General features: G+C 45.6%; 1 protein-coding gene across 2 annotated transcripts in view; it reads left to right on the plus strand.

The window, feature by feature from the left end:
• galnt13 (UDP-N-acetyl-alpha-D-galactosamine:polypeptide N-acetylgalactosaminyltransferase 13) overlaps positions 1–23172 on the plus strand; it is a 39074-nt gene extending 15902 nt beyond the window's left edge. For both annotated transcript variants that reach the window (XM_061226538.1, XM_061226537.1), the window contains 10 exons: positions 192–360; positions 3095–3261; positions 4715–4922; positions 6635–6805; positions 8278–8395; positions 9225–9405; positions 13993–14132; positions 15715–15813; positions 16382–16516; positions 23003–23172. In XM_061226538.1, the coding sequence (XP_061082522.1) occupies positions 192–360; positions 3095–3261; positions 4715–4922; positions 6635–6805; positions 8278–8395; positions 9225–9405; positions 13993–14132; positions 15715–15813; positions 16382–16516; positions 23003–23143 (1529 nt within the window). In that variant the 3' untranslated portion in view covers positions 23144–23172. The remainder of the gene's footprint in view (positions 1–191; positions 361–3094; positions 3262–4714; positions 4923–6634; positions 6806–8277; positions 8396–9224; positions 9406–13992; positions 14133–15714; positions 15814–16381; positions 16517–23002) is intronic.
• The last annotated feature ends 409 nt before the right edge of the window (positions 23173–23581 follow it).

Below are 23581 nucleotides of genomic sequence, written 5' to 3' on the forward strand. Positions count from 1 at the left end.
TTAACCGTTTTTTTCTCCTTAAGACATTAATATGATATTATGATATTAACCCCTTAAGAGGTTCAAGAATAGTAACCATTTTATTATGAAGTCTTCTGCTGCTGTAGCCTGTCCTCTTAGAGGTTGTATATTGTAGCAGGGACCTGTGAGAACACTGTTTGAGTATAACACCGTGCTTTACTTTGTTCCAGCGGTCATATCGCGGGGCGTTGAAGGCCCAGGGGAGATGGGGAAGGCCGTGCTCATCCCGAAGGACAACCAGGAGAAGATGAAGGAGCTCTTCAAGATCAACCAGTTCAACCTCATGGCGAGCGATCTGATAGCGCTCAACAGGAGTCTGCCTGACGTGCGGCTCGACGGGTCAGTAGGTCCAAACCGCCAAACCGCCAAACCAGACACAGCAGTACCGGGGGAGGAGCATTGCATTACTAACCCCAGAAGTCACAGGAGAAGTCTCTCTCTCTGAAACATTGGTCTTCATCAGTTCTCAAAGTGTGGGAAGTGACCCATTAACTGATGGGGAGGCAGTGTTCATGGTGCAAGGCTAGTTGCCATTAGTGTAATATGTACCCCCTTTTTGACTGGTTCAGTTTAGATGACAACACTGAATTTGATGTTTTGAAACTAACAGGCTATGATGAATTCACAGCAGGGATATGTGTTCTGTGGTCTTATCTGTTTTGCCCAATGGCGAGAGGCTGTGAATATGCAAACTATTGCTTGAGAATTTATTCAGTGATTTATTAACATTCATTAAACCTGTTGAAGCAACATTTTCCCAATAGTTGATTTGTTTGATGATATATTTTTACAGCAGTGATGATACATACACAGTGCTTGTTTGTACACTGCAGAAGAAACTCCATTCCTCCATTCCTCCAAGATGTAATTGAATGGAATTGAAGGCGATTGGGCCATTTTTCACTGCATTTAAATGGATGATACAGACTAAATTCAATGTTAAAGTAACGTGCGGTGAGTTGAAAGGCTTACCAATAAAAGCTTTTTCACATCCCAAATGATAGATCTTGTCAGATAGATGATCTCAAGCACTCCGAGCGTGCTGTGCATTAGCTCCGATAGCTGAATAGGTGAGAGTTTCTGTTTGCAGGTACCATGGAGCAATTTGAACTGCATAATGACAAGAGAGAGAGTCGCTCTTTGGCAATACTGCAGCATTCACTGTGTACTGCTGATTTAGAGATGCATTTTCTTCTCTCATTTCTGCCATCTATTTTAGAGTTCTGCAGGGCTCTTAACTATGTGCCCAAGCAGCACAGCTCTCAAGATGAATACATGTTTTATTCCTGTGTATAGATCTCTAACCACCACTGCCTCAAAAGCTTTTGTACATAGAAAAGATATGCCTCGTTACAAACCTTTAACTCAGAGTTGCAAAATAGCAAATCCTTCTGTGGCACTCCTAGAATGAAGTCAGAAAAAAAAGGAGATTGTTCCCAATTACCATGAGAAAAGCCAGAGAAGTGATTTATTTCCCACCAAAAGGTAGCGGACTCCTTCAGATCATTTTCGGAGGATACTAAACAGAGGAAATGCATGCAGCAAGTGGAAGCCTATGCACCCTTTCATCTAATGGTTCACTCTCAGAAATAAACTTCTGAAAAGTGCCAAAAAAGGTACAAATGCTTCTGCTGGGGCGGTACCATCTACCCTATTGTACATTGTACCCCCAGCCAGCAATACTGTATATCATTAAGTATATCATTAATTTGTACCTTTTTTGCATTTGTACCCCAAAACACATTACTGTATTTTCAGGGTACATTTGGGAAATTTGATCTTTGAAGAGCAAAAATGTACCTCCGCTGTCTGAGAGAATTGTGGAGCTGGGCTTTTAACCAGGCGCTTGCAGAATTTATTCTCAAACAGCTCACTGCCACTGTATCGCAGAGCAAAGCAACGTTAAATATGGGGCTCTGAATGACGACATTTGCTAAGCGAATGAGCAGCGTGGTGTGAGAGGAAGGGAGCTCTCTGCGGTAGACACGACTAGCGCACGCGACATAAAGGAGACGTTTCGACGCATGGACTCTGTCCCGTCCCCATTCTGTCACTGTCTGCTGGGAGGAGGGGCGGAACTCCACTGTCACCTCGCACGTCCCCGGCGGACCCTCAGTCTTCATTGTTAGCACGTTAGCGCATGCGCTCATACGTTATTTAACGGCAGCCTTGCTCCCACACACTCCCCTTTCCCCCTAGTATCTCCATGGGGGAGGTAAAAGCATTCCACTGAGATAAGACAATGCCCTCATTACTGTCCTCTGCTCTACGACTTCTTCTGCCAGCATGCTCCCCCCCTGCCAGACCACGCTGATTCAGTATGTGACTGAATTATCAAAAGCCAAAAACTATGTGACTCAATTAACAGAATTAGTCCTTTGATAATTCAGTCACATAGCTATCCCACAGTTAGGGTTGACTCCTGCCGAATAACCAAATTAATTGCTCTGTATTCATATATTGTGTATTGTGGTAGAACCAGGATATTGGCTTCCAAGTTGAATAAAATAATTGAGGAAGAACTACGATTTATTAACCATTTAAGGTGTAAGATCACAAATATGTGTTTAGAATGTTCTTAAATTGAACATTCTAATGCTGATGTAACAATCCCTGCTGGTAATTGAAAGCAGTGTTCTAGAACACCAAAAAAAAACAAAAAAACATTCCAAAATCCTACTCTTCAAAGGGTTAAAGGAACTCACAGAGAAGGGGAGCCGAAGTCACCAGGCAAACCAATCCCCATGGCACGGGATCGTCAGCATCTTCGCCAGTCCCGAGTCATGACAACAAAATTCCCATCCTCAAGTAAAGGCTCTCTCTATTTCTTCTTTACCCTAAACTGGCAATCATAAAATCTGGACTTCAAATCCAAATCCGCTCCTAGTTTTCTTTTCTCCCAGGTAAATAGCTGAACTAGTAATGCTACTAATTGGCCGGATCGTCTTCTTTAGGGAAGGTGGAAAACCAGTAGTTCTCGAACGTCCGGGACCTCCAGGCCTCCCTGCTCTAAACTCTGCCAGCATTGATGAAGTAGCCCCCTGGTTTGCTGTGGTTCTTGTCTTTTGCTTAGCTGCAAGACGAAGGTGTACCCGGACGACCTGCCCAACACCAGCATCGTCATCGTGTTCCACAACGAGGCCTGGAGCACCCTGCTACGCACGGTCCACAGCGTCATCAACCGCTCGCCCCGCCACCTGCTGCTGGAGATCCTGCTGGTGGACGACGCCAGCGAGAGAGGTACCATTTACATCACATTTACAATGACATCACATTTACAATGACATCACATTTACATTTACATCACATTTACATCACATTTACATTTCAGTCATTTTGCAGCCGCTTTTAATCCAAAGCCACTTACAAGTGCATAGGTTCTTCCACAAGTTAAAGCATCAAATCCATAACTAGGAAAATACACGTTCTAAACAAAAAGACAGTCATCGTAAGTGCACTTTTTTATAATTGTTTTTAAAATTTGTTTTTACCACTTCAGCACTCAGACCAGCAAGGCCTCAAAATGATACGCTTCTAACTGACATTGTTTGGCGGAAATGAGTGATAGTCACAAATATTTTGTTTATAGGGAATTTGATAGGATTTTGATGTTGAGGGTTTGCTGCTCACAATTGCCATTTTCTGAATTTTAGAGCCAAAACAAATGTTTGAATGAAGCAAGGTTTTTGGATGTGTCTTTAGGTTTTTACCCTTTATTTCAATGTACTTAAGGATGGCACATCCTTTATTTTGTCATGAGATAGATTTAGAGCTTTTTTAAATATATAATACTAATTTTGGCCCCTTGCGCACCTACCCCTCGATATTGTACAGTTCTTTTTAAGATCTATGAAAAACTGTCCTGCATTTCAGTTTTGCTATGTTAGTAAAAGCTTTGAAGATAAATATCTACTCAGAATGCCGATTTAAAAACTACTCAAAAACTACTCAGAATGCAGATAGAACCTTATTATTCCAAGGTTATGCCACAGGCAACCCCAACCACAGACCAAATACGTCATTGTTTTGGATTAAAACTTTTCTGCACTTTACTGAGATTGTCTTGATTATTGGAACTTATGAAACGCTATCGAAAAGTGCAAACCCAGCCTTCTGGTCCTCTTGGTTGGCTCACTTGCACTAGGCAAGAGCACAGAAAAGTAGTTGAATCCAAAATAATTATGAATTTGACCCAGGACTGACTCGAACCCCAACGTTTTCAGTCTGTCTCTCTCCCAAACAGGCTGTCCGCATCGCAGTCTAGCAGCTTGTGCCTACATTTTTAGCTGCAGTAATCCTACTGCGCTGACAGTTTATGATATGATATTTTGGGAAGTAAGAGTTGCGTAGCAGAATGTCAAGCAAAAAGTAATGAATGTGACTAATGCTTTGAATGCTGGCAGCTCTTTCGGCATCGGGGGTGGACATTGTGGCAGAGATACCGTATCGCAAAACACTGACGTAGCTCACCGTGATTCCCCCCACACCCAACACCCACCCCTACACTGAACACCCCCCCCAGATGACATCACCCCACCCCACCAATGGAGCCCAACACCCGAGATCTCAATAGGGATTTAACCCTGGCAGCTGCTGCTTGCCGGGCATCCACTCTCCCGTAACCCGCTCCATGAATCCAAGCCATTAGCGTCTCCACCCCAGTAATCTGCAGCTGGCTGTTCACTGTGGGCAGACTTCCTGAAGGAGAAGCTGGAGAGCTACGTGCGGACCCTGGAGGTGCCGGTGCGGATCCTGAGGATGGAGCAGCGCTCCGGGCTAATACGGGCGCGGCTCCGGGGAGCGGCGGCCACGCGGGGGCAGGTCATCACCTTCCTGGATGCCCACTGCGAATGCACGGCCGGCTGGCTGGAGCCCCTGCTGTCTCGGATCAAAGAGGAACGGTGAGCGCTCGCTCAGGTTTTCACTGAACTTCAGTGTTTTGGTTAAAGTACCAAAATGACTGGCGGAAAGAAAGCAATTTCAGAATTTATGGTTCAGTTCAGAACTGTAGTTTCTGTGGCTGGTAGATAAAGTACAGTGACAGTGAGCTCCCTGCTGTAAAATCCAGCTGCGCCAGCTTGAGCAGCTTAAAAAGTGACCTGGTAAATCTGGTCATAAGATGGTCTAAGAGGGTATGGTCAACCACCATGGCCATGCTGGTCATAAACTGGTCTTGCTGGGTATGAGCTGATTGACCAGCTTGTTTCCAACTGTTTCAAAAACATAGCTTGAGCTGGTCAAACCTGGGAATCAAGCTGGGAACTGAACTGGTCACCCAGTTAAACTATGTCGAGCTGGGAACTGAACTGGTCACCCAGCTAAACCATGTCGAGCTGGGAACTGAACTGGTCACCCAGCTAAACCATGTCGAGCTGGGAACTGAACTGGTCACCCAGCTAAACCATGTCGAGCTGGGAACTGAACTGGTCACCCAGCTAAACCATGTTGAGCTGGGAACTGAACTGGTCACCCAGCTAAACCATGTCGAGCTGGGGGCTCGTCTGAACTGGTCAACCAGCTGCCAGCTGTTTCAAAACCCAGCTTGAGCTGTTTTTTTTTCAGCAGGGTTTTTACTTCACTGCTTTTCTAATGTCTGACAAGAGCTTCAGTGTTTTGGACACAGTAGCAAAATGACTGGCAGAAAGAAAGCAATTTCTGGTTCAGTGCTCAGCTCAGAACTGAAGTTTCTGTCTGTGGCTGGTAGATATGGTATAGCAACAGTGAGCTGCATTGTTTTCTTCTTTGATATGTGGAAGGTAGGACCTGTAATCATCAAAAGTTAGAGCTGCAAAATCACTGAATTGCTGTCTGTGAGAAACTTGCTCTGATCTTGTTGCTTTTATGACCAACTGTGAAGTGTGACAGCACTACCAGACGAATGGATAACATGAAGGAACCCCAGGCGGTTATTGCATGGTGATGACGATTTTAAAAAGTGGTGAAATTATGCCGGTGGCTTTCCAGTGTCTGGGGAAAAGAAGAAATCTGTTTTGGGAAGTTCAAGGAAAGTATCAGATTTAATGCGAATTTAACAATTTGGCTTCTGTGTCAGACAGAGATGTAAATCTGGGACAGAGGTCTTTGAGGACTGCTTTAAATATTAATGTTGAAATATAATCGTATTTAATTAGCTAACTTGGTGAACATGGCGTTCTATCAGCACATTTACTTTTGTATGGTGTTTGTGGGAATACGATATAGACTAAAGTGGATTAAGCTGTCTGTTCTGTACTGTACTTCCTGTGTTAACATGTATTTTATTTCATAGACCCCTGGGGTTAGTAATCCAAAATAAAGTACTTCTGTATGGAAATGAGCCCCTAATAAATGGAAGAATAATGTGAAATGTTAAACTGTGTAGCCAGAACTGAGCCATTTTCATTTCTGTTCTTGGAAAAAAGTTGTTTCCTGTGCAAATGATTTATTCACCAAGAGGGAATAGCCATAGGTTCTGTTGGCCACATTTTGACATTTAAGAGCTTATTTAAGGGGCCTGAAGGCACGTCCATATTAAGAACTATAACTATAAATGGTCAGTATATGATAATTCAGGTAAAGAACCTTTTTGGCGCACTAGTACTTCCACCAGCCTTACGGTTCCGCCCTCTCGCAGGAGGTCTGTGGTGTGCCCGATTATCGACGTCATCAGCGACGACACGTTCGAGTACATGGCCGGATCCGACATGACGTACGGCGGATTCAACTGGAAGCTGAACTTCCGCTGGTACCCCGTGCCTCAGAGGGAGATGGACCGACGGAAAGGGGACAGAACGCTCCCAGTCAGGCAAGTGACCTCTCGGCAGTCTTCAAAATGGCCGCCAACACACAAAATGGCTGAAGAAGCCAATGGATTGGATGAGCAGAGTGTTGAACTTCCATTGGCGCACACTCAAACTCCTCATATTAATGTGTTCTTGTGAGAGCCCCTACTGCTTCTTGTCCACAGGAAGACAAGCTTGTTTCATTAAGAGGTAAATTCAGAGCATATGCTGCTGCTTTTCTGTAATAGACTTGGACAGATGCTTGCTATAGTAGTACAATAGCAGTGCTAGCAAGATTAGAGTCATTTATTTGGTACATTGCTGGGTGTCCCAGCATGCTGAATTTTACCAGAAGAAAATACAAAAGATGTATTGTTTTTCTGAGGCTGGCTATGTCTCTCAATCTGTTGCAGAGTAGGTTTTTCCTGAAATCTCCAAAGACATATACATGGGAGGTATACCTGGGAGGTTGTGTGATGTGTTTATAAAATAGCCTCATATACAGAGTGTAATAGCTTGCTATCCTTTGAGCGTACCATGCTTGCATTCGAAAGCAGGACTAATTATGTGTTAAATGTGAGCTGTCTAGCTAGCTGCTCTGGAAGGCTTTCTGCTGAACAGGTGAATAATACAAATGAAGGCAGGTACCTAACGAAGTGAATGTGAATGTGAAAAAGAGAGGAACAGATTCCGCAGAAGAGGCATGAAACCACTAAATTGCACACACATTTCACACTGTTACTGTTGTAGTGCGTGCGAGGCTTCCGCTGTGTTCGGCATATGTTAAATAATACACCACTTAGATGCGAATAGCTCGCACGCTTGTGTTTCTGACATGAATCTGCATTTGTTCAGCGGGGTGGTAATGCCGCATATTGGCAACTGCTTCTCCGAGGCGATTGTGTTCGGCACCTGAAGAAACCAATCGCTCAGCGCTGCATAAATCTAAAAGCTTATCCTCGTGGTTTCTCCTCATGAAACCGCCAATATCCGCAGAATGCCGCAGTTTATCATTTGCATAGCTTTAGGAAGCTAAAAATGGTTTACTGAGTGTGGAATTGTGGGCTCAGTCAGACCAGCAGCCACGGCAGTGCTCTCCTTTCAGTGGTTGTAGACGTGCCGGTGTACAGTACATGACCATGACATGAGTAATCAGTGGTATTTACATGCTTATCAGTTTGGAAGTGATTACTCCTGCAAGGGTCATTGTAATGCACAGTGCATATTGAAGCACATATTGCATTGTTTTTTTTGTTTACAGTCACAATGGGTACAGTTAAAGGAGTGACAGGTTTTTTTTAAATAAACAAAATTATTAACTGAAACCTATTCATGTCCTTTATAAAACTACTGGATATTTGAGGTTGAGCACCTAGCTGTGTGATTTTGAGGTTGTTTCTCATACAGGGTAAGATCACTGGCAGCGCCTTGCTGAGGTGAAGCATTGCTACCGTTCCATCGTGTTGTGCTGGACTGATTTTCTCCTTCTCCACAGAACCCCCACCATGGCCGGAGGCCTGTTCTCCATTGACAGAGCCTACTTTGAGGAAATTGGAACGTATGATCCTGGAATGGATATCTGGGGTGGAGAGAACCTTGAAATGTCTTTCAGGGTAAGCCCTTCATCGTTCATCTTTCCTCCTTATCACAGTCTGTGCTTCAGAGGATTCAGGATTCAGAGGTTTTTAGAGGAAAGTTCCATGCTTCACTAACATATATCAACAGACTCCCATAACGCTCCCTGAAACGGCTAATAATAACCAAAGATGTTACATATTACAAGTTGACTTAAAATACACAAGTAAATGAGCACAAACCTTCGCAAGTTTCACACTTAAATATGAGCAATGTGGCACAAGAGTAATGTTCCGCTGATCATAATGTCAAGGAAAAAAATGTTTTGCAAGATAATATGCAGTATACCACAGTTTTACTCCTTTGTTTGCCTCTAAGCATAGCTGAAAAAAAATCTAGCAGTGGTGCAATACATTTGGCTGTCCCACTGCTGCCTCTACACTGCAAAAAACAAGCATTTTAGTCTTATAAATTCAATGTTCATAAGTTCTTAAGATTTTTAAATATTATATTATTCTCTTAGCTTAAGTGATTGTTTGCTTGAAAAGATACATTTTTTGAAAAGAGAATGACCTCATTGGCAAATCTTTAAATGAGTCAAAACGTCTTACCTCATTGGCAATATTTTTGTCTAATTTAGCAAAAAAGTTAAATCAATAATTAATTCCACTACATACACTGCAATAACCAAACTGTAAGTCAATCTCATTATAAGATTAAAATACTTGTTAGCATTGACTTATTGTTTGGTTATTGCCGTGTCTGTAGTGGAATTAATTATTTATTTAACTTTTTTGAACACTAACGCTGCTCTGATCTTCACCGTGGTGGTCTGATTGTGAGCATTGAGAGGGTTGTCCCCTCCAGATTTGGCAGTGCGGAGGCTCTCTGGAGATCGTCACGTGTTCGCACGTGGGCCATGTGTTCCGGAAGGCCACCCCCTACAGCTTCCCCGGGGGCACGGGCCAAGTCATCAACAAGAACAACAGGCGCCTGGCGGAGGTCTGGATGGACGACTTCAAAGACTTCTTCTACATCATATCCCCAGGTATCGCCTCCCCCCGCACTTCCGCCACACGCTATACGGCTCTCCGGGCTCGGAGAATCCGCTCAAACGCCCGATAAATATTTGATGAAGCGAAAACCAAGAGATATCAACTCCAATGCAAATTTATTCCACGTGGAAAATAACCCCAGATATGACCTCAGTGTTATCGGCAGTGTTTTGCTAGCGATAGCTATCTGACTGCGCCAGGAGAACTCTCGCTCCCGTGGGCTTTGGACTGAGATGTGTTTGCCGTCCCTAGAGCCCGTCTCTGGTCAGGCAGGAGAAGGCAGATCTTTTCTGGAGGAGACAGTGAGTTGGCTAGTGTCTGAACAGTTCTTGGTGGGCAAACCTGTCAGTGTGAAAATGAAAGTCCACCCTGAATACGTTTACATACTTATACTCTGATCTTACCCTGATTATGGCAATACTGTGTTTATTGAAATGGTCACGTAAATGCCTTTATACGATTTTCTTTATTGGTGTAAGGTCATAATTGGAGTTGTCAAAACCTGATTATGATTATCGATTATCAATTTTTTCCCAGTGTTTCGATTTTTTTGGAGTGAGACATCTTACTCCAGTTTCTTTTGGCTTTTGGAAAGTATACACAGTATTATGTAAGCCTGACTATTGGAGTAATATCCGATTTTCATCCATGTGTTGTGTACACAATAATCCATACACTCTCATTTAAGCAAATTATTCCCACTAATTTGAGTGTTGCTGTGCAGGTAAACATAGCCATTGATAGCTTGCCCATTCCTTTACGATGATGTGAAAAATAAAGTACACACTCTTTCTGTTCTGTAGTTTAACATCCTGGATTAGGACGTAACTAACCCTGTTAGTCCTCAAGAAGTCCAAACAGTAGATACATTTAACAGGATATCATGTGATTTGTGTGATAAATATCGCAAACTGAAAATAAGCCAACATGCAAGATGCTGTCTGTGAAGAAGTAAGCGTACAATTACTGCTTCTGCATCAATTAAGGTGGGTAATCAGAACCAGATGCTGCTCATCCAGTCTACATATCACTTGAGGTTAAATATATCTACTGGACTCGGTGAGGAAGAGTCGATGAAGGTTAGTTATTTCCTAGTTGAAAAAAACATAGAATTGACTCCCCAAAACTTTCAAGCAGTGGTGAGAAAAGCGGTGGTATGGGAATAAATATCCAATTGTACCATGTATATGATTGTATATATGATATTGGCTTGATGTATGATGACTTCTGTACACTGTAGACTCTTTTAAGCTGCGATAGGCTGTCACCTTAATGTACGCACGACTCGACCACTGCAACATGGTGGCTGGTGTGGCAGCCATATTAGCTGGCAAGCGAATAGCCAAAGAGACAAAGCTTCCAGACTGCACTACGTGGCTGGCTGTATTACTTTCCCTCTGATCATATGATACGAAGCAGGGCTGGAGGAGAGAAACTAATTTAAAAAATACAACTTCACACTTTCTATGTATATAATTATGGAAGCATGATAATTATGGAAACAAATTTTTTTAATCGTACTGGTTGTGCTCATTGGGGCACATTGCGTATGACTGGCCCCTATAATTGCCATACTGCTATATCTGTAGTCTTGGAAATGTGAAAATAATTATTTCTCCATGGGTGCGCTTCAACTTGTGAAGTCACAAGTTGATGCTACACAGTGTGTCTGTCTGCAGTGTGGGTGAAATAGCCCGGTTGCTCCATTTGCCTACCTCGTACATGCAAGGAATACAAACGGCAGCGTTCAACAACATTTCAGTCGTGCTGTCATTTGGCAGCCACCTTAGATCACCCACTGGTTAATATCCAGCCTCCAATGATAGTGTGTGGAATCTTAATGGTAAATACCGGGATGCTCTAGAATTAGGCTACGTGCTACATGATAGTATGAACATGTGGCTTATATGCTCATCCGCCTGGCTGTAATTCACAGTTTCGGACAAGTAGCCTCTAAATCACTTTGCTGTAATTCTGCTGATATTTGTGTGCCATTAGTGCAGACACTTAGCTTACTGAGGTGAAAGTGCCTCACACTCTTGTTCTGTTGAAGGTTGAAGCTGGAGCTGTGTTTTATTCATGGAATCATTGTTCCGAGTGCATTTCAGGATGTTGGAATAATGCAGTGTCACATCGCGGTGCAGGTTTTCACGCATGATAACTTTCTGACATGCATTTAAGGTGCAGGAATTTCTTTTGTCTTCTTCACAGCTCATCAGCCCTAAAGATCTTTGAAGCTTTATCTGCCACCTGCAGGCAGACTGGTGTCAGAGCGTTCCCTGACACTCAGTGTAGCATCGTGTTTAGCATGCAAGGCCTTGTTTCAGGACTTCTCTCTAACGTGCCCGGTCTGGAGAATTAGTTATGCGAGGTATTCCTAGGAGAACGCTCACTTTGGAGTTCCTGGGCTTTTTGTGCGAAGAGGTCATCGGCCTGGCAGTGCATGATGTGGAGCATCTGTTTCTGTGTGTGTGTGTGTGTGTGTGTGTGTATGGGTGTATGTTTATGTGTGTGTGTCTCTGCGTGTATGTGTATGTGTGTGTGTCTCTGTGTGTATGTGCATGTCTCAGTGTGTGTGTCTCTGTCTCTGTCTGTGTGTGTCTGTGTGTGTCAGTGTGTGATGGTGGTGTGGAGACACCGTGCTTCTGGCCTGTTTCAGCAGAAGGCTGAAAGGCTGCTCCGGTTGTGTAAATGGGCACGGGGCACTCAGTCAGATCTGGCCTTCTCTGAAGCCGCTCTCCCCAGTCCAAACAACCCGCCGCAAGCGTGAGCTATCACCCGTCTCCAGGCAGCCGAGGGCCGGAAGGAGCTTCTGCAGCGCTTCAAACCGCCAGTGGCCGGCTCGCACTTCCCTCTCAGTAATCACTGCCCGCGGTAGAGCTGTCTGCTGCCGCAGGAGTCCGACTTCAGACCGCAAAGCGGAACCTCAGAAGGGAAGCTCGTCTCATATGCATAATTGACATCGCGTGTGTGGTCTCCTCGCGAAAGTGCTAACCTCAGCCATTCCTAAAGGCGAGTCGCTAACAAGTACATGTTTTTGCTCGGTTCCTGGTGTTTTGAAAGGTAGCGCTGAGGTTTTAAATATTGATGATGTTTTCTGCAGTGAATAATTTTCTGAGAAGCGGCAAAGAACTGTAAGAATTGAGTCTCTCATAGCTGTCACTGGGGGGGGGGGGATGCATTCACAGAGCTTATCCAGGATTTTGCAGTATCAGCGTTCGGTATTGTCACTGACAGTACCACAGACTGTGATAATCACACTAATGGGCAAAGTCTGCTTAGATGCCAAGGATCAGAGGAATTTACGCAATCAGATTGTCAGAATTTGCCCAATCAGTCATTATCGTGCATGAGTGACCTTGTGTAACTCATCTCTGCTTAAGCCAGCTTAAATATGAAACGATCCCTTGTGCCTCTTGTCGCAGTTTGATTAACATGTTTTTTTTTCTTTAACTGCCGGTGACTTCTGAACCTCATTTGTTAAAGACAAGCTGAAATCAAAATTCTCTTTATGCTCAATTTAGTCCATTCTTCTTAACTACAAAAAAAATATTTCCATCCACTTCCTGGGAAACTAGATTTACGAGATTTTACATCATCGTGTACCGGTGTATGTCGATCAGATGTCTATACATTTTCCTTTCCCCTCCAATCAAGATCCTTTTCAGACAGTGGTGCGCATCCTCATTTGACGTCCCCCTCCTCGTTTGTCGTCGGTCAAATTGACTCCCCTGAAAGATCCATGTCTCTTGTCTATATGTCATATCACGGAAGCTAGTGTTGCTCTCACTTCTGTTTCAGCTTGTTGTTAACGTGTGCTTGAAAATTTGCAATTGTCTCAAAAGAAAAATGGATGCAGTTACAGTAGTTGTATAGACACTTGATTTACCGTACACACAAAGGGTCTGTCACTAATAGATGCAGTTTTTTGAGATAGAGGATCCCCCTGGTGAATGGTCATAGTACTGCAGTCAGATCCTCTATCTTCTGTGGTGGTGGTACTGTAGACTGAATAAACATGAAAGCAAGATCTGTGCTCTGTTTGCTTAGTCTGCAGAGACATTGTTACTTCTGCTAGCATCTGTATTGAAGAGCCAGGATAGCATTAAGAACATGAGATTCACCATGCAGTGTGGAAAATGGCTAATCGCTGCTAGTTGCCTGTGTTAACCACATGCATGGAGGCTGATTTGGGAGAACTGTGTTCTGCTTCGCGGTAGTGCCAGAGAAGTGCTGCAGCCACACATATGTATCTCCGCACACGCACACGCGTGTGCAGCACTGGGTATGTTGTACTTCATTTTGACCTCTAATTGGGCTCATTAAGATAATGTCTAGGAGTGGCTGCTATGAAAAGTGGTATGTTTTGGTTCTGAATTGGAATGAGGGACATGTCTTGGCATAGGAAGCTGTGTTTCTCTTTGGAATAATGAACACAGAGGCATGAAGCTGTAGTAAGAGGTGGAATAATGGGTCAGAAGCTTTGGACTTGTGAACCAGTGTTTGCGTTTTAATGGGGATTTTAAAATCTGTTTGAAAACCAGGCAGCCGGTGTGAAAAGGGTCCGCTCTCTCCTGCAGGTGTGGTAAAGGTGGACTACGGGGACGTTTCTTCACGGAAAGCCCTGCGGGAGGCTCTCCAGTGCAGGCCCTTCTCCTGGTACCTGGAGAACATTTACCCCGACTCCCAGATCCCCCGGAGATACTTCTCGCTTGGTGAAGTATGATGTCTTTCAGCTTCTCCTGTGTGTGTGTGTGTGTGTGTGTGTGTGTCCAGCTTTTTAAAACACATTCTCAGAAATAAAGTCACAGCAGAGATGCATTTTTGTTCTTCAAGGATCAAGTATATACCCTGAAAGTACAGTACTGTTTCCTTTGTGTACAAATGAGTTATCCAAACAAAAGAGGTACAAACTAATTATATATTGCCGGCTACGGTTACTGCATCAGAAACAAGCATTCGCATGTTTTTTGGCACTATTCGTACCTATATTTCTGAGAGTACACAAACCCTTCCAAACAAAATCCATCAGCTGAGGACTAATCCGACTGCGATATTGCCAGCGGCGGGATCGATTCGGCGCCAGTCGCCTGGCCCGTCGGAGAGATTAGGGGTTAAACCTGAATCAGGCCTGTGTGTTTAGGGGCTGCGCTGATAATTAGCAAGCGCGAGGCGCTCGTGTTTTGATGGATCGCACAGTATGCGCGCTGTGGCGTGCGGCGGTCTGGGAATGACGCGGGATGAAGTCGCCGTGCGGCGGGAACGCGAGGCAGCGTTCCGGGAGGGGGGGGGGGGGCGGGTGGCGGGGGACCGGGCCCTAATCCCGGGCTCGGCTCCGCAGCAGAGCGCCAGCTTTTCCCCCGCCTGGAATACACTGCAGTACGAGCTGTCTGTTACACTGCGGCTCTGCGCTCTCCTGCTCCCCGTCTGCCTGTGCGAGTCTCTCCGCAACACACAGCTCCTTCCTCTTACTGCCAGAGACACGAGGACCAGCTCCAGAGCTCCTTAATCAGCACAACACGCCTGGCCTGGACTCCCACAAGTGTATTAGCCGGGTATTAGATGACTCATTAATTTCCAAAAAATCAATATGAATTAGTGAAACTTAGAGGAATCTTTTGCAGAAGCAGACTTCCTGATTTATGGGGTCATTTGCATTGCTAAATAACGGCTATAATTACGTATGTTCGGTGGTTAAGCATGGCCAGTGAAGCGGTTTGTCATTACTTGTCTAGCTTTATTGAATAGGAAGTGGTGTAATGTTGTCATTTTGCAGCCTTGTTCGCGTTGATTATCGATTCCTGTGTGAAACATGGACAGAAGACGCACCTGGTTTTGTTACCTGAAAAACACGGGCTTACATTAAAGACAAGCTGAAACGGTTAGAGTAGCACTAGCTTCCATGTTATGATGTATACAAGTTAAACAGGTCTGTAGGGGAGGGGTACATCAAATGAGGATCATTGACAGAACAGAACATTGACAGATATTTATCGACATACAGACCCACTGGTACACAATGATATCAAATCTAGTCAAATCAAATTTTCACGGAAATGAATGGAGACTAACTTTAGTGTCTAAATACACAAGCTTGGAATATATACTTTAAGATGTGTTTGGTTATGAAAAATTTACTAAATTGACGGAAAAGTACATTTTGATTTCAGCTTGTCTTTAAAGAACAGATCAGGAAATACGGTGAAAGTAAGATCAGTGCTGCGTCGTTTCCCATAATGTTGATCTCTGCAGTCTGCTCAGTTTGAATGGTCTGGTTTGCAGCTGTTCTCTGTTAACTGCAGATCAGAAATGTGGAGACCAATCAGTGTGTGGACAACATGGGGAGGAAGGAGAACGAGAAGGTGGGCTTCTTCAACTGCCACGGAATGGGCGGGAACCAGGTACGGAGCGGGGCTTATTAAATGGCAGTGTATTACATTCACTTAGCACCTTGCTACATGTTTACACAGGTGTAAATCGACATCTTAAGTGTTAATTCATCTCTAACAGAGTCTATATGAGTTTGCAGTGGATAAAATGTACTCTGTAATGTGGTAGATCAGAGCTGTTTTACTGTGCCGTCACTGTTACAGCGGAAGACATTGACAGTGTTTCTCTCAGGAATACGGAAGTGTATCATGAAGGCCAAATTTGGCCAAACAAAAGGACAATTTGTTTTCGAAGCAAAAAGTAAATACCACTACACAGTTAAATCTATCCTTACACAGTCGTACCTGTAACATTACTAGTGCAAACGTAAATTAACAGAAGAGAAAGAGTGTGTGGAGCCAGAGTGCAGTGTCAGAAGATGGGCAGGGTTTCCACCGCCTGTGGGAAGCTTCTCAGCCCTCTGGGAGCCCAGAACAGACAGTAGACGTGGCGGGGAAGCGCTCCATCACTGTCACAAACTGCCTGGTTCCTCTGCTGGAGAGATGGCACACGATGAGTCTGATCCACGTTTACGCGCAGGTGTTCTCCTACACGGCCGATAAGGAGATCCGCACGGACGACTTGTGTCTGGACGTGTCCCGTCTCAACGGGCCCGTGATCATGCTGAAGTGTCACCACCTGAAGGGGAACCAGATGTTCGAGTACGACGCAGAGGTACGAGTAACGCCCTTTCTCCCATCCGCACCCTCACTGTTCGGCTGACTCCCTGCCCAAGGTTCATCTCAGCTCCGTGTGGTAAAGCCTGCAATGCGGGCTTCTGCCACCAGGGGGAGCTGGAGAACAGACGTAGATTTATAATCTGTATTACGTCATCATTCACAGTTGTGTAATGCAACTCAAAAACATTGAGAAACGTTTGTGATAACTTGCTAAGCATTATTCTGTGAAATGTTTTTGCATGTTTAGGCTGCTTGGATATAACTGCAAATATGGTTTCATGGAAAGCATTGAGCTGACGTCAATACCAAACAAGCGCAAAATACAATGTACAATGGATGTGCGTATATCTGATTGTGGATGCTATGTAGAAAAAAAAAATCATTGTTGATTCATTGAACCCTCCTTTTCTTCGTGTTTAGTATGTAGGAAAGTGGGAATATGATTTTAAGGTAAGATGCTTTCAGTGTTGTAGATGACTGCAAGGAGTAGCTTCTTTGTCAAGTGAATAGTTAGTCATGTGTCTAAGTCCTCTATGAACCATGTTATCTGTCAGTAGAATCCTTTTTCGTTTGACTATGTCGTAGTTTTTGCCAGTTTATCAATCAATAAACCCGGTGTTGTATAGTACACAACCACTCTGACCTAGTTTTCAGAATTCCGCATTGCCTTTTGTCTTTCATATAACATGGAGCAGTTTAATAATTGATAAAAAGTGGCTTTGACTTGCATAAAATGGGCTGTCATTGCCGTCAGTCAAATTCCTATTTTTAGACGTAGCGCTCCCCGTGGGGCTAAACTGAAGTATTACTCCCATAATGCATTCTGAAATCATCACTTAGCACTAAAACAGCTGGCTTTCACATACACCTTCAGCAGCCAGAGACCATTAAAATACGCTCATTTTAATTGCGGTCGTATTTAAAATCAATATTCTCAATCAAATGCAATGCCATATCATTATTATTATTTTCTCCTGCTGTTAATAGTTTAATTCTCTAAGCCAGGGATCAGGAGCCCTGGTTTTCCTTTCTCCTGGGTAATTAGTGCTACGATTGGCCAGACGGGCTTCACACGCGCTGAACAGGTAAAGGGAGGGTGGAAAAGCAGCAGTTCAGGGCTGCTGATCGCAGCTCCGAGCCTTTGATTTTCTGACTTGCTCTACTGCAAGAATAGGTGCACTCCTTTTCCGTGTTAACGGCGGAACGGAGTAAATTTCTTTTTGCCACAATATACTCCTCTGTCAGCGGCCATAACGCTTCACGCGCGGGGTGTGGGAAAGTGACAGATTACATTTCTCAGGAGTAATGGATCTGGGTCTTGTGGCGTGATGTGCGATTGGCCGCAGCGTCGCGCAGGCAGGGTTCCGATCAGCCGGCGACTCCCGCGCCCAATCAGGCGCCCGCGTTCGTCACGCACCGGCTGCACAGGAAGTGTGGCGTAGTCCTCCCGTGTACTGGCTGCGCCGCTCGGCTAGCAGGCCCAAATGAAAAGAAGTGGCAGCTGGATGCCTGTGCCGGGAGGATGTGTGTGCTAGCTCGCTACTAGCTTACAAATGCGATTTAGCATTAGCATTCAGAGCGTATCGTCGCCAATCAGGACGAGAGCGTGCAGGGACTGGGAGTAATGCAGGACTCATACTCATTGACAGGCTCTTTTAAGTGTTCAGGACAAATCAATTGATGCCAGGCAGACCTGGGTCCGATGCATAATTGTTTTGGATTGAAAGACTTTTCTACACTTTACTGAGCGTGTCTGGTGTATTGGAACTTATGGAACGCTCTCATACCTGCAGTACAAACCCGGCTTCTGGTCCTCTTGTTTGGTTCAGTTGCACCAGGCAATCGAGCGCAGAAACGTATTTCAGTTGATGCCAGGTACTGTGCTCTGTGATAAACGTGGTTACATTCTGGCAGTTATTTATTATATGGAAATAACATGAGTAAACATTTATTTTTTATGTAAGCCATCTGATACAATACTAAACCCCTGCTGTAAAAATAATAATAATAATTCGCTGATCTGTACCAAATATTTAAAATGACCTCTTTTAAAATGAGTAGTTAAAAAATAAATAAAAGTAAAGCCGGCTTTTGTTCTGGAGAGATTCTAGACTAGGTAGAATCGGCATTCAGTCTGCTGCATTCAACAACCTGTCACCCGTGTGTGAAGGCCCGTCCACACCAAGAACTGAAGCCATAACTATAAATACATGCTTTTAAAATTCTCAAGTAGCTAAGTGAAACTCAAGTGAATGTCAGAGTCCACACCCAAACTAAAACGACAACGACAGTGACAAACTCTATGGTTGGAATCACTTTCAGAGCGATTTTTACCAGCTGTATGAACAATAAAGCACTCACAACCAACCAAATTTACAGGGTGTCACGTTCAAAACGGCCGATCACATAGCCGAGAGTCTATTTAGAGAACGTTATCGTTCATCGGTGTGGATGCTCCCATCGTTATGGTCATCGTCAGTGTTATACAGTAAGTTTTAGTTCTCGGTGTAGACGGGCCTTTAGCGTAGCGCCCTGGTGCCACATCATCCCTCATCATCCCACCCCTTCCCCCTGTGTGTGACGGCTCTGTCCCCTCACCCCGGTCTCCCAGAGGGGCACGTTCCTCCACGTGGCCACCCAGTCGTGCCTCACCATCGGCAGGCTGGAGGACGGCTCGTACGGGCCCACCGTGGAGCACTGCGACCACAGCCCCCTCCAGACCTGGGCCCTGCGCAACTACACCCGGCAGCAGATCTTTAGGAGGATCTTTCACAGCCCCTCTGATTATGTTCTGTAGCTGTGAGCGCCCCCTGCAGGTCAGTACGCTCAGGCGGTGCCGTAGCTGTGTGGTGTGCAGACCTAGTCAGTTTGGTGCTAGCAGTCGTCTCTCCATTAAAAGTGTTGATTGTGTATCCCTTGTGTATTGTGTAGCTGGGTATGGGTTACTTCTCCTGGCTATAGTATCGTACAGTTCCAGTCTGGTTGTTTTTGCTCCTAATGTTTAGCTTAAAAAGCCATACTGTGCGGTTTTTAGCTGTGGCAGGGCTGCTGTTGTAGGTTTTTGAGAGCGAGTGGAGGCTGTGCGTTTTTGTGGCATTTAGGACAACTTACATCCGACCTTTGGAAATGACTGCAGAGAGGAAAAAACAGGAGCGGAGACGTGTTCGGCAGTGGCAGACATCCCCTGACAGCCCTAAATGATGCTGCGTGTCACATCTGCGGGACCTTTATGTAGCTCCAGCTCCATAATAAATCTCACTTGACATTTATTTTCCTATATAAATATTTTATTTTGATAGGCAGTTGGAGTAGCTCCGTGCATGGCGGTCTTTAAGTGGGCCGAGCCTCGCTGAGGTGGGTTGTATTTTTAGCAGATCATTTGTGCGCGGCTCCAAAATGTGTTTTCCCTTTGTTTACAAGTCCTTTTGAAGTGTACCTTCATTGTGGAAAGGCTTTCATGGTCCTGGGTCCGCTTCGAGCGAGCAGCGCTTTAGAAAATGTCCCCCTGACCTTGGACAGCTGTGTTCCACTTGGACAGGCTTTTTTGTTCTGCGAACGCTGAATTTCAATGAGCACACTTCCTTTGTGTTGGGCAGGCTGGCTGTCCCTCACCCGCCCGCCCACTTGTCTTGCATATGTATGTTTGTCTATCCGCTTGTCAGTCCCACCGTCACTGTTTATCTGCTGCTCTGCGCCTCGCTTGGCTGTCTGTCTGCCTGCTGCTCGCTCCCTCTCTCTCTCTCTCTCTCTCTCTCACCCTGTTTCTCTCCGTCTGTCTGTCTCTCTCACTCTCTTTGCCTCTCTCATTCTCTCTGTCTCTCATTCTCTTTCTCTCACCCTGTTTCTCTCCGTCTGTCTGTCTCTCTCACTCTCTTTGCCTCTCTCATTCTCTCTGCCTCTCATTCTCTTTCTCTCTCACCCTGTTTCTCTCCGTCTCTTTGTCTCTCTCCGTCTCTCCTTCTGTCTCACTCTCTGCCTCTATCTCTGTCTCGCTCTGTCTATATTTCTCTCTCTCTGTCTGTCTCTCAATCTCTGCCTCTCTCTCACTCTGTCGCTATCTATCTTGTGCTGTTTGTTAGCTGTGTCAGTTGCTCTGTTGTCCAGACTCTCATTCTGTCTCTCCCTTTCTCTCTGTCCCTCACTGTTTCTCTATGTCTCTCCCTCTGTGTTTCTCTCTCAAATTCAGATTCTCTCTATCTCGTGGTGTTTTGTTAGCCGTGTCAGTTGCTGCGTTATGCAGACTCTCACTCTTATTTTCCGTGGCACGCGGGTGTTTTGCGTGTCAGCGCTCCGTACTGTCAGGTGAGTCAGAGAGAGCTCAGGAGCGGCGGCTTCTCCCGCTGGGGGCGAGGTGTGAACCAGCACAGCCTGCGCCCACACTGAGCCAGGTCACGAGAGACTGCAGCCTCACCGGCAGTTTAGCCTTCAGATTAGCTCTCTCTCTCTCCACCCCCCGTGGCGTCTCCACCGCCGCAGAAATAAGCGCGGGTGTTACAATAACAAGCAGGTGCGCTGCGCCCGCCGCCTTTTCGCCGGCCGTCTGCTACCGTTCGGCCCGCGAAAAGACGGGTTCCCGAGCCGGCCGAGGTCGACCGAGGCTCCCCGCCGCCGCTCGCCCTGTCCGTCTCCGGGGCGGGCGTTTCGAACACGCCGACCGCGCCGGCGGAAATGACACGGTCATTAACAGGGAGAAGCCCCGGTCAGCAGTCCTCCCGCGTTCTGTCACGGAAAAAGAAACGGATGAATATCCTCGCTGAGGGCCGACTGTTAGAAGTCATCTTCATTTAATTAGCAGGCCTCAGCTGTGCGCACACACGGCGAGCGCCTCATAAGCTGTTCGCGGAGAACGCCGAGGCCTTAATGGGAGCTTTCGCTGCCAGTCAGGAGCGATGAAATAATAATGAACGCAGGACGTGTCCCCGCATTTTTTATATTTCCATTAAATATGCATCCGCTTCTCCTTGCCCGGTGTATTTTCATGCTACCCTTCAAAGTGGGACATTACAGTATGCTGAGCTTACTAAAAAGTTTGAGCCATTTTGTTTTTTGTTTTTCTACGTGCTCGTTGGACGACGTGGAAATGTCACTCGCCGTGAAAGAAGGAGAAAAATAAACTTTACATCATTAACCACATGAAAGGCTCCACCTGTTGGTGTTTTCTAGGAAAAAACAAGATTGTGCAATTAGCATCTACAGTGGGTAGCCACCTCCCTTTGCTTACAAGATTTTGCTTTCATCTTCTCGTTTAGAGTTTTAACAAGTGATTTTTGGATGAATTGCCATTAATGCAAAAATAAATATATTCAGCTTCAACAGGAGCTATTTTGAAATTCTATTCTGTCTGCTCTTTCATCAAACACATACCCTTTCAATTATTACAAAAAAACTACTTTGGTTAATAATGATCCTTTCACTTCAGGGTAATTGCACTAATTATCAAATTGTGCCAGTGAAATTCACGTCATGGCGACAAATTAAACAGGTACCTAATAAACCTTACTATCATCTCAATAAAATCAGATATGTTCAGGTAAATAATTAATTATATTGCTTTTCTCGCTGATATGTTACCAATCTTTGATTCCCACTATATACATTTTTCAACATTGAATACTGGATAATAAATGTGCTCTCAAAATATATTTAAACAAAAAATATGTTCTGAAAGTGTTGCCATCATAATTTTGTTTCTCTACTGGGTGGGTTTGTTGTACTTCCCTGGATTTTGTAAAGATGTAGTTACAGAAATGGAATACTCCCATGCCCTGTTTTGAATTCAGTTCATGAGGCTAATACAGTACTTCCATTTTTAGGTAAGTCAGGCACAAAGCAGACAGCCACTGCTGTGACCACACTGAAAAACTCCCACTTGCAGCCTCTTACAGAAATTCATCTTTTCTCTCTCTGTCCTCTCAAATGTGGTGCCACTTTACCCCCTCCGAAACTGTCATTTAGATCAGCGCTGCCCAGCCCTGCTCCTGGAGATGTACTGTCCTTTAGCTTTTCACACCAACCCTAATCTGGCACATCTGATTCTACCGATTAGCAGTTGAAGGAGTTTACTAGCTGTTGAATGAGGAGTGCTTAGGTTAGGGTTGTAGTGAACATACAGGACTGTAGATCTACAGGACCAGGGATGGGCTGTGCTGATTTAGATTAATCTCTGACAGACACATTGTGGGAGACGCGGAGAGCGCAGTCGCATTCGGGTCACAGGATCGCGCTGCGTATTAAACTCTCCTTGAACCTCGTTATGATCAGGTTGTCAGAGCTGCCGGAGGGAGCTGAAAGCAGCCCAATTTTTCAGCGCGACGCGTCTCACCCGAGCTCGTCATGCTTCCTGTTCGGCGTTCAGAGCGCTTCCCTCGACGCCTCTATTGAAGCAGGACCGCGCGGCTCACGTCCCGAGCGGTTCTGCTGGCCCGGGCCGTGTTCAGGGCCTGCTAAAGCCTGTTTCCTCGTTTCCTGTTGGTTCCCTCAGAGGCTGACGCTCCTGCACGTCAACAGTAACCAGTGCCTGGACATGCCCGCGGAGGAGGACAAGATGGCCCCCACCCTGAGGGACTGCACGGGCAGCCGCTCCCAGCAGTGGCTCCTGAGGAACATGACCGTGAGTGCCTGAGAGGCCCCGCCCCGGGGCTGCCGCCAGCTCGCCACGGCCACGGCCGCTTCCTGTCACGTGACCGGCCCCTGTCCCCACCCGCACTCTCCACCCCCACACCTTCTGCACCCGCCGCTTTGGGATGGCCGGTGGCTTCCTGTGCCAGCATGTCCGCCCCTCCACCTCCCCCCCCGCCCCCGGAGGTGAGTGGCCCTCTGTTCACGACCGGCGACTTCAGACGCTCCTCTCGTTCGGACGACGGGCCGTCTGGCTTCCCGTGTGTTTGTTTCTGGGGTCTGTCCGGAGAGCTGTGCGGCACTGCGCTGTTGCATCGCACTCCTGCCATGTCCCTGTGCGTTTGGCCCATGCCCCTGTGCTCTGCAGGCTGTGTCAGCGTGTCGTCCCCACTGCGTTCAGCTCAGCAGGGTGGCATCCGGGCACTGTACCCACCGCTCTGGG

Source organism: Conger conger, chromosome 17, assembly GCF_963514075.1.
Source record: "Conger conger chromosome 17, fConCon1.1, whole genome shotgun sequence".
Lineage (NCBI taxonomy): Eukaryota > Metazoa > Chordata > Actinopteri > Anguilliformes > Congridae > Conger > Conger conger.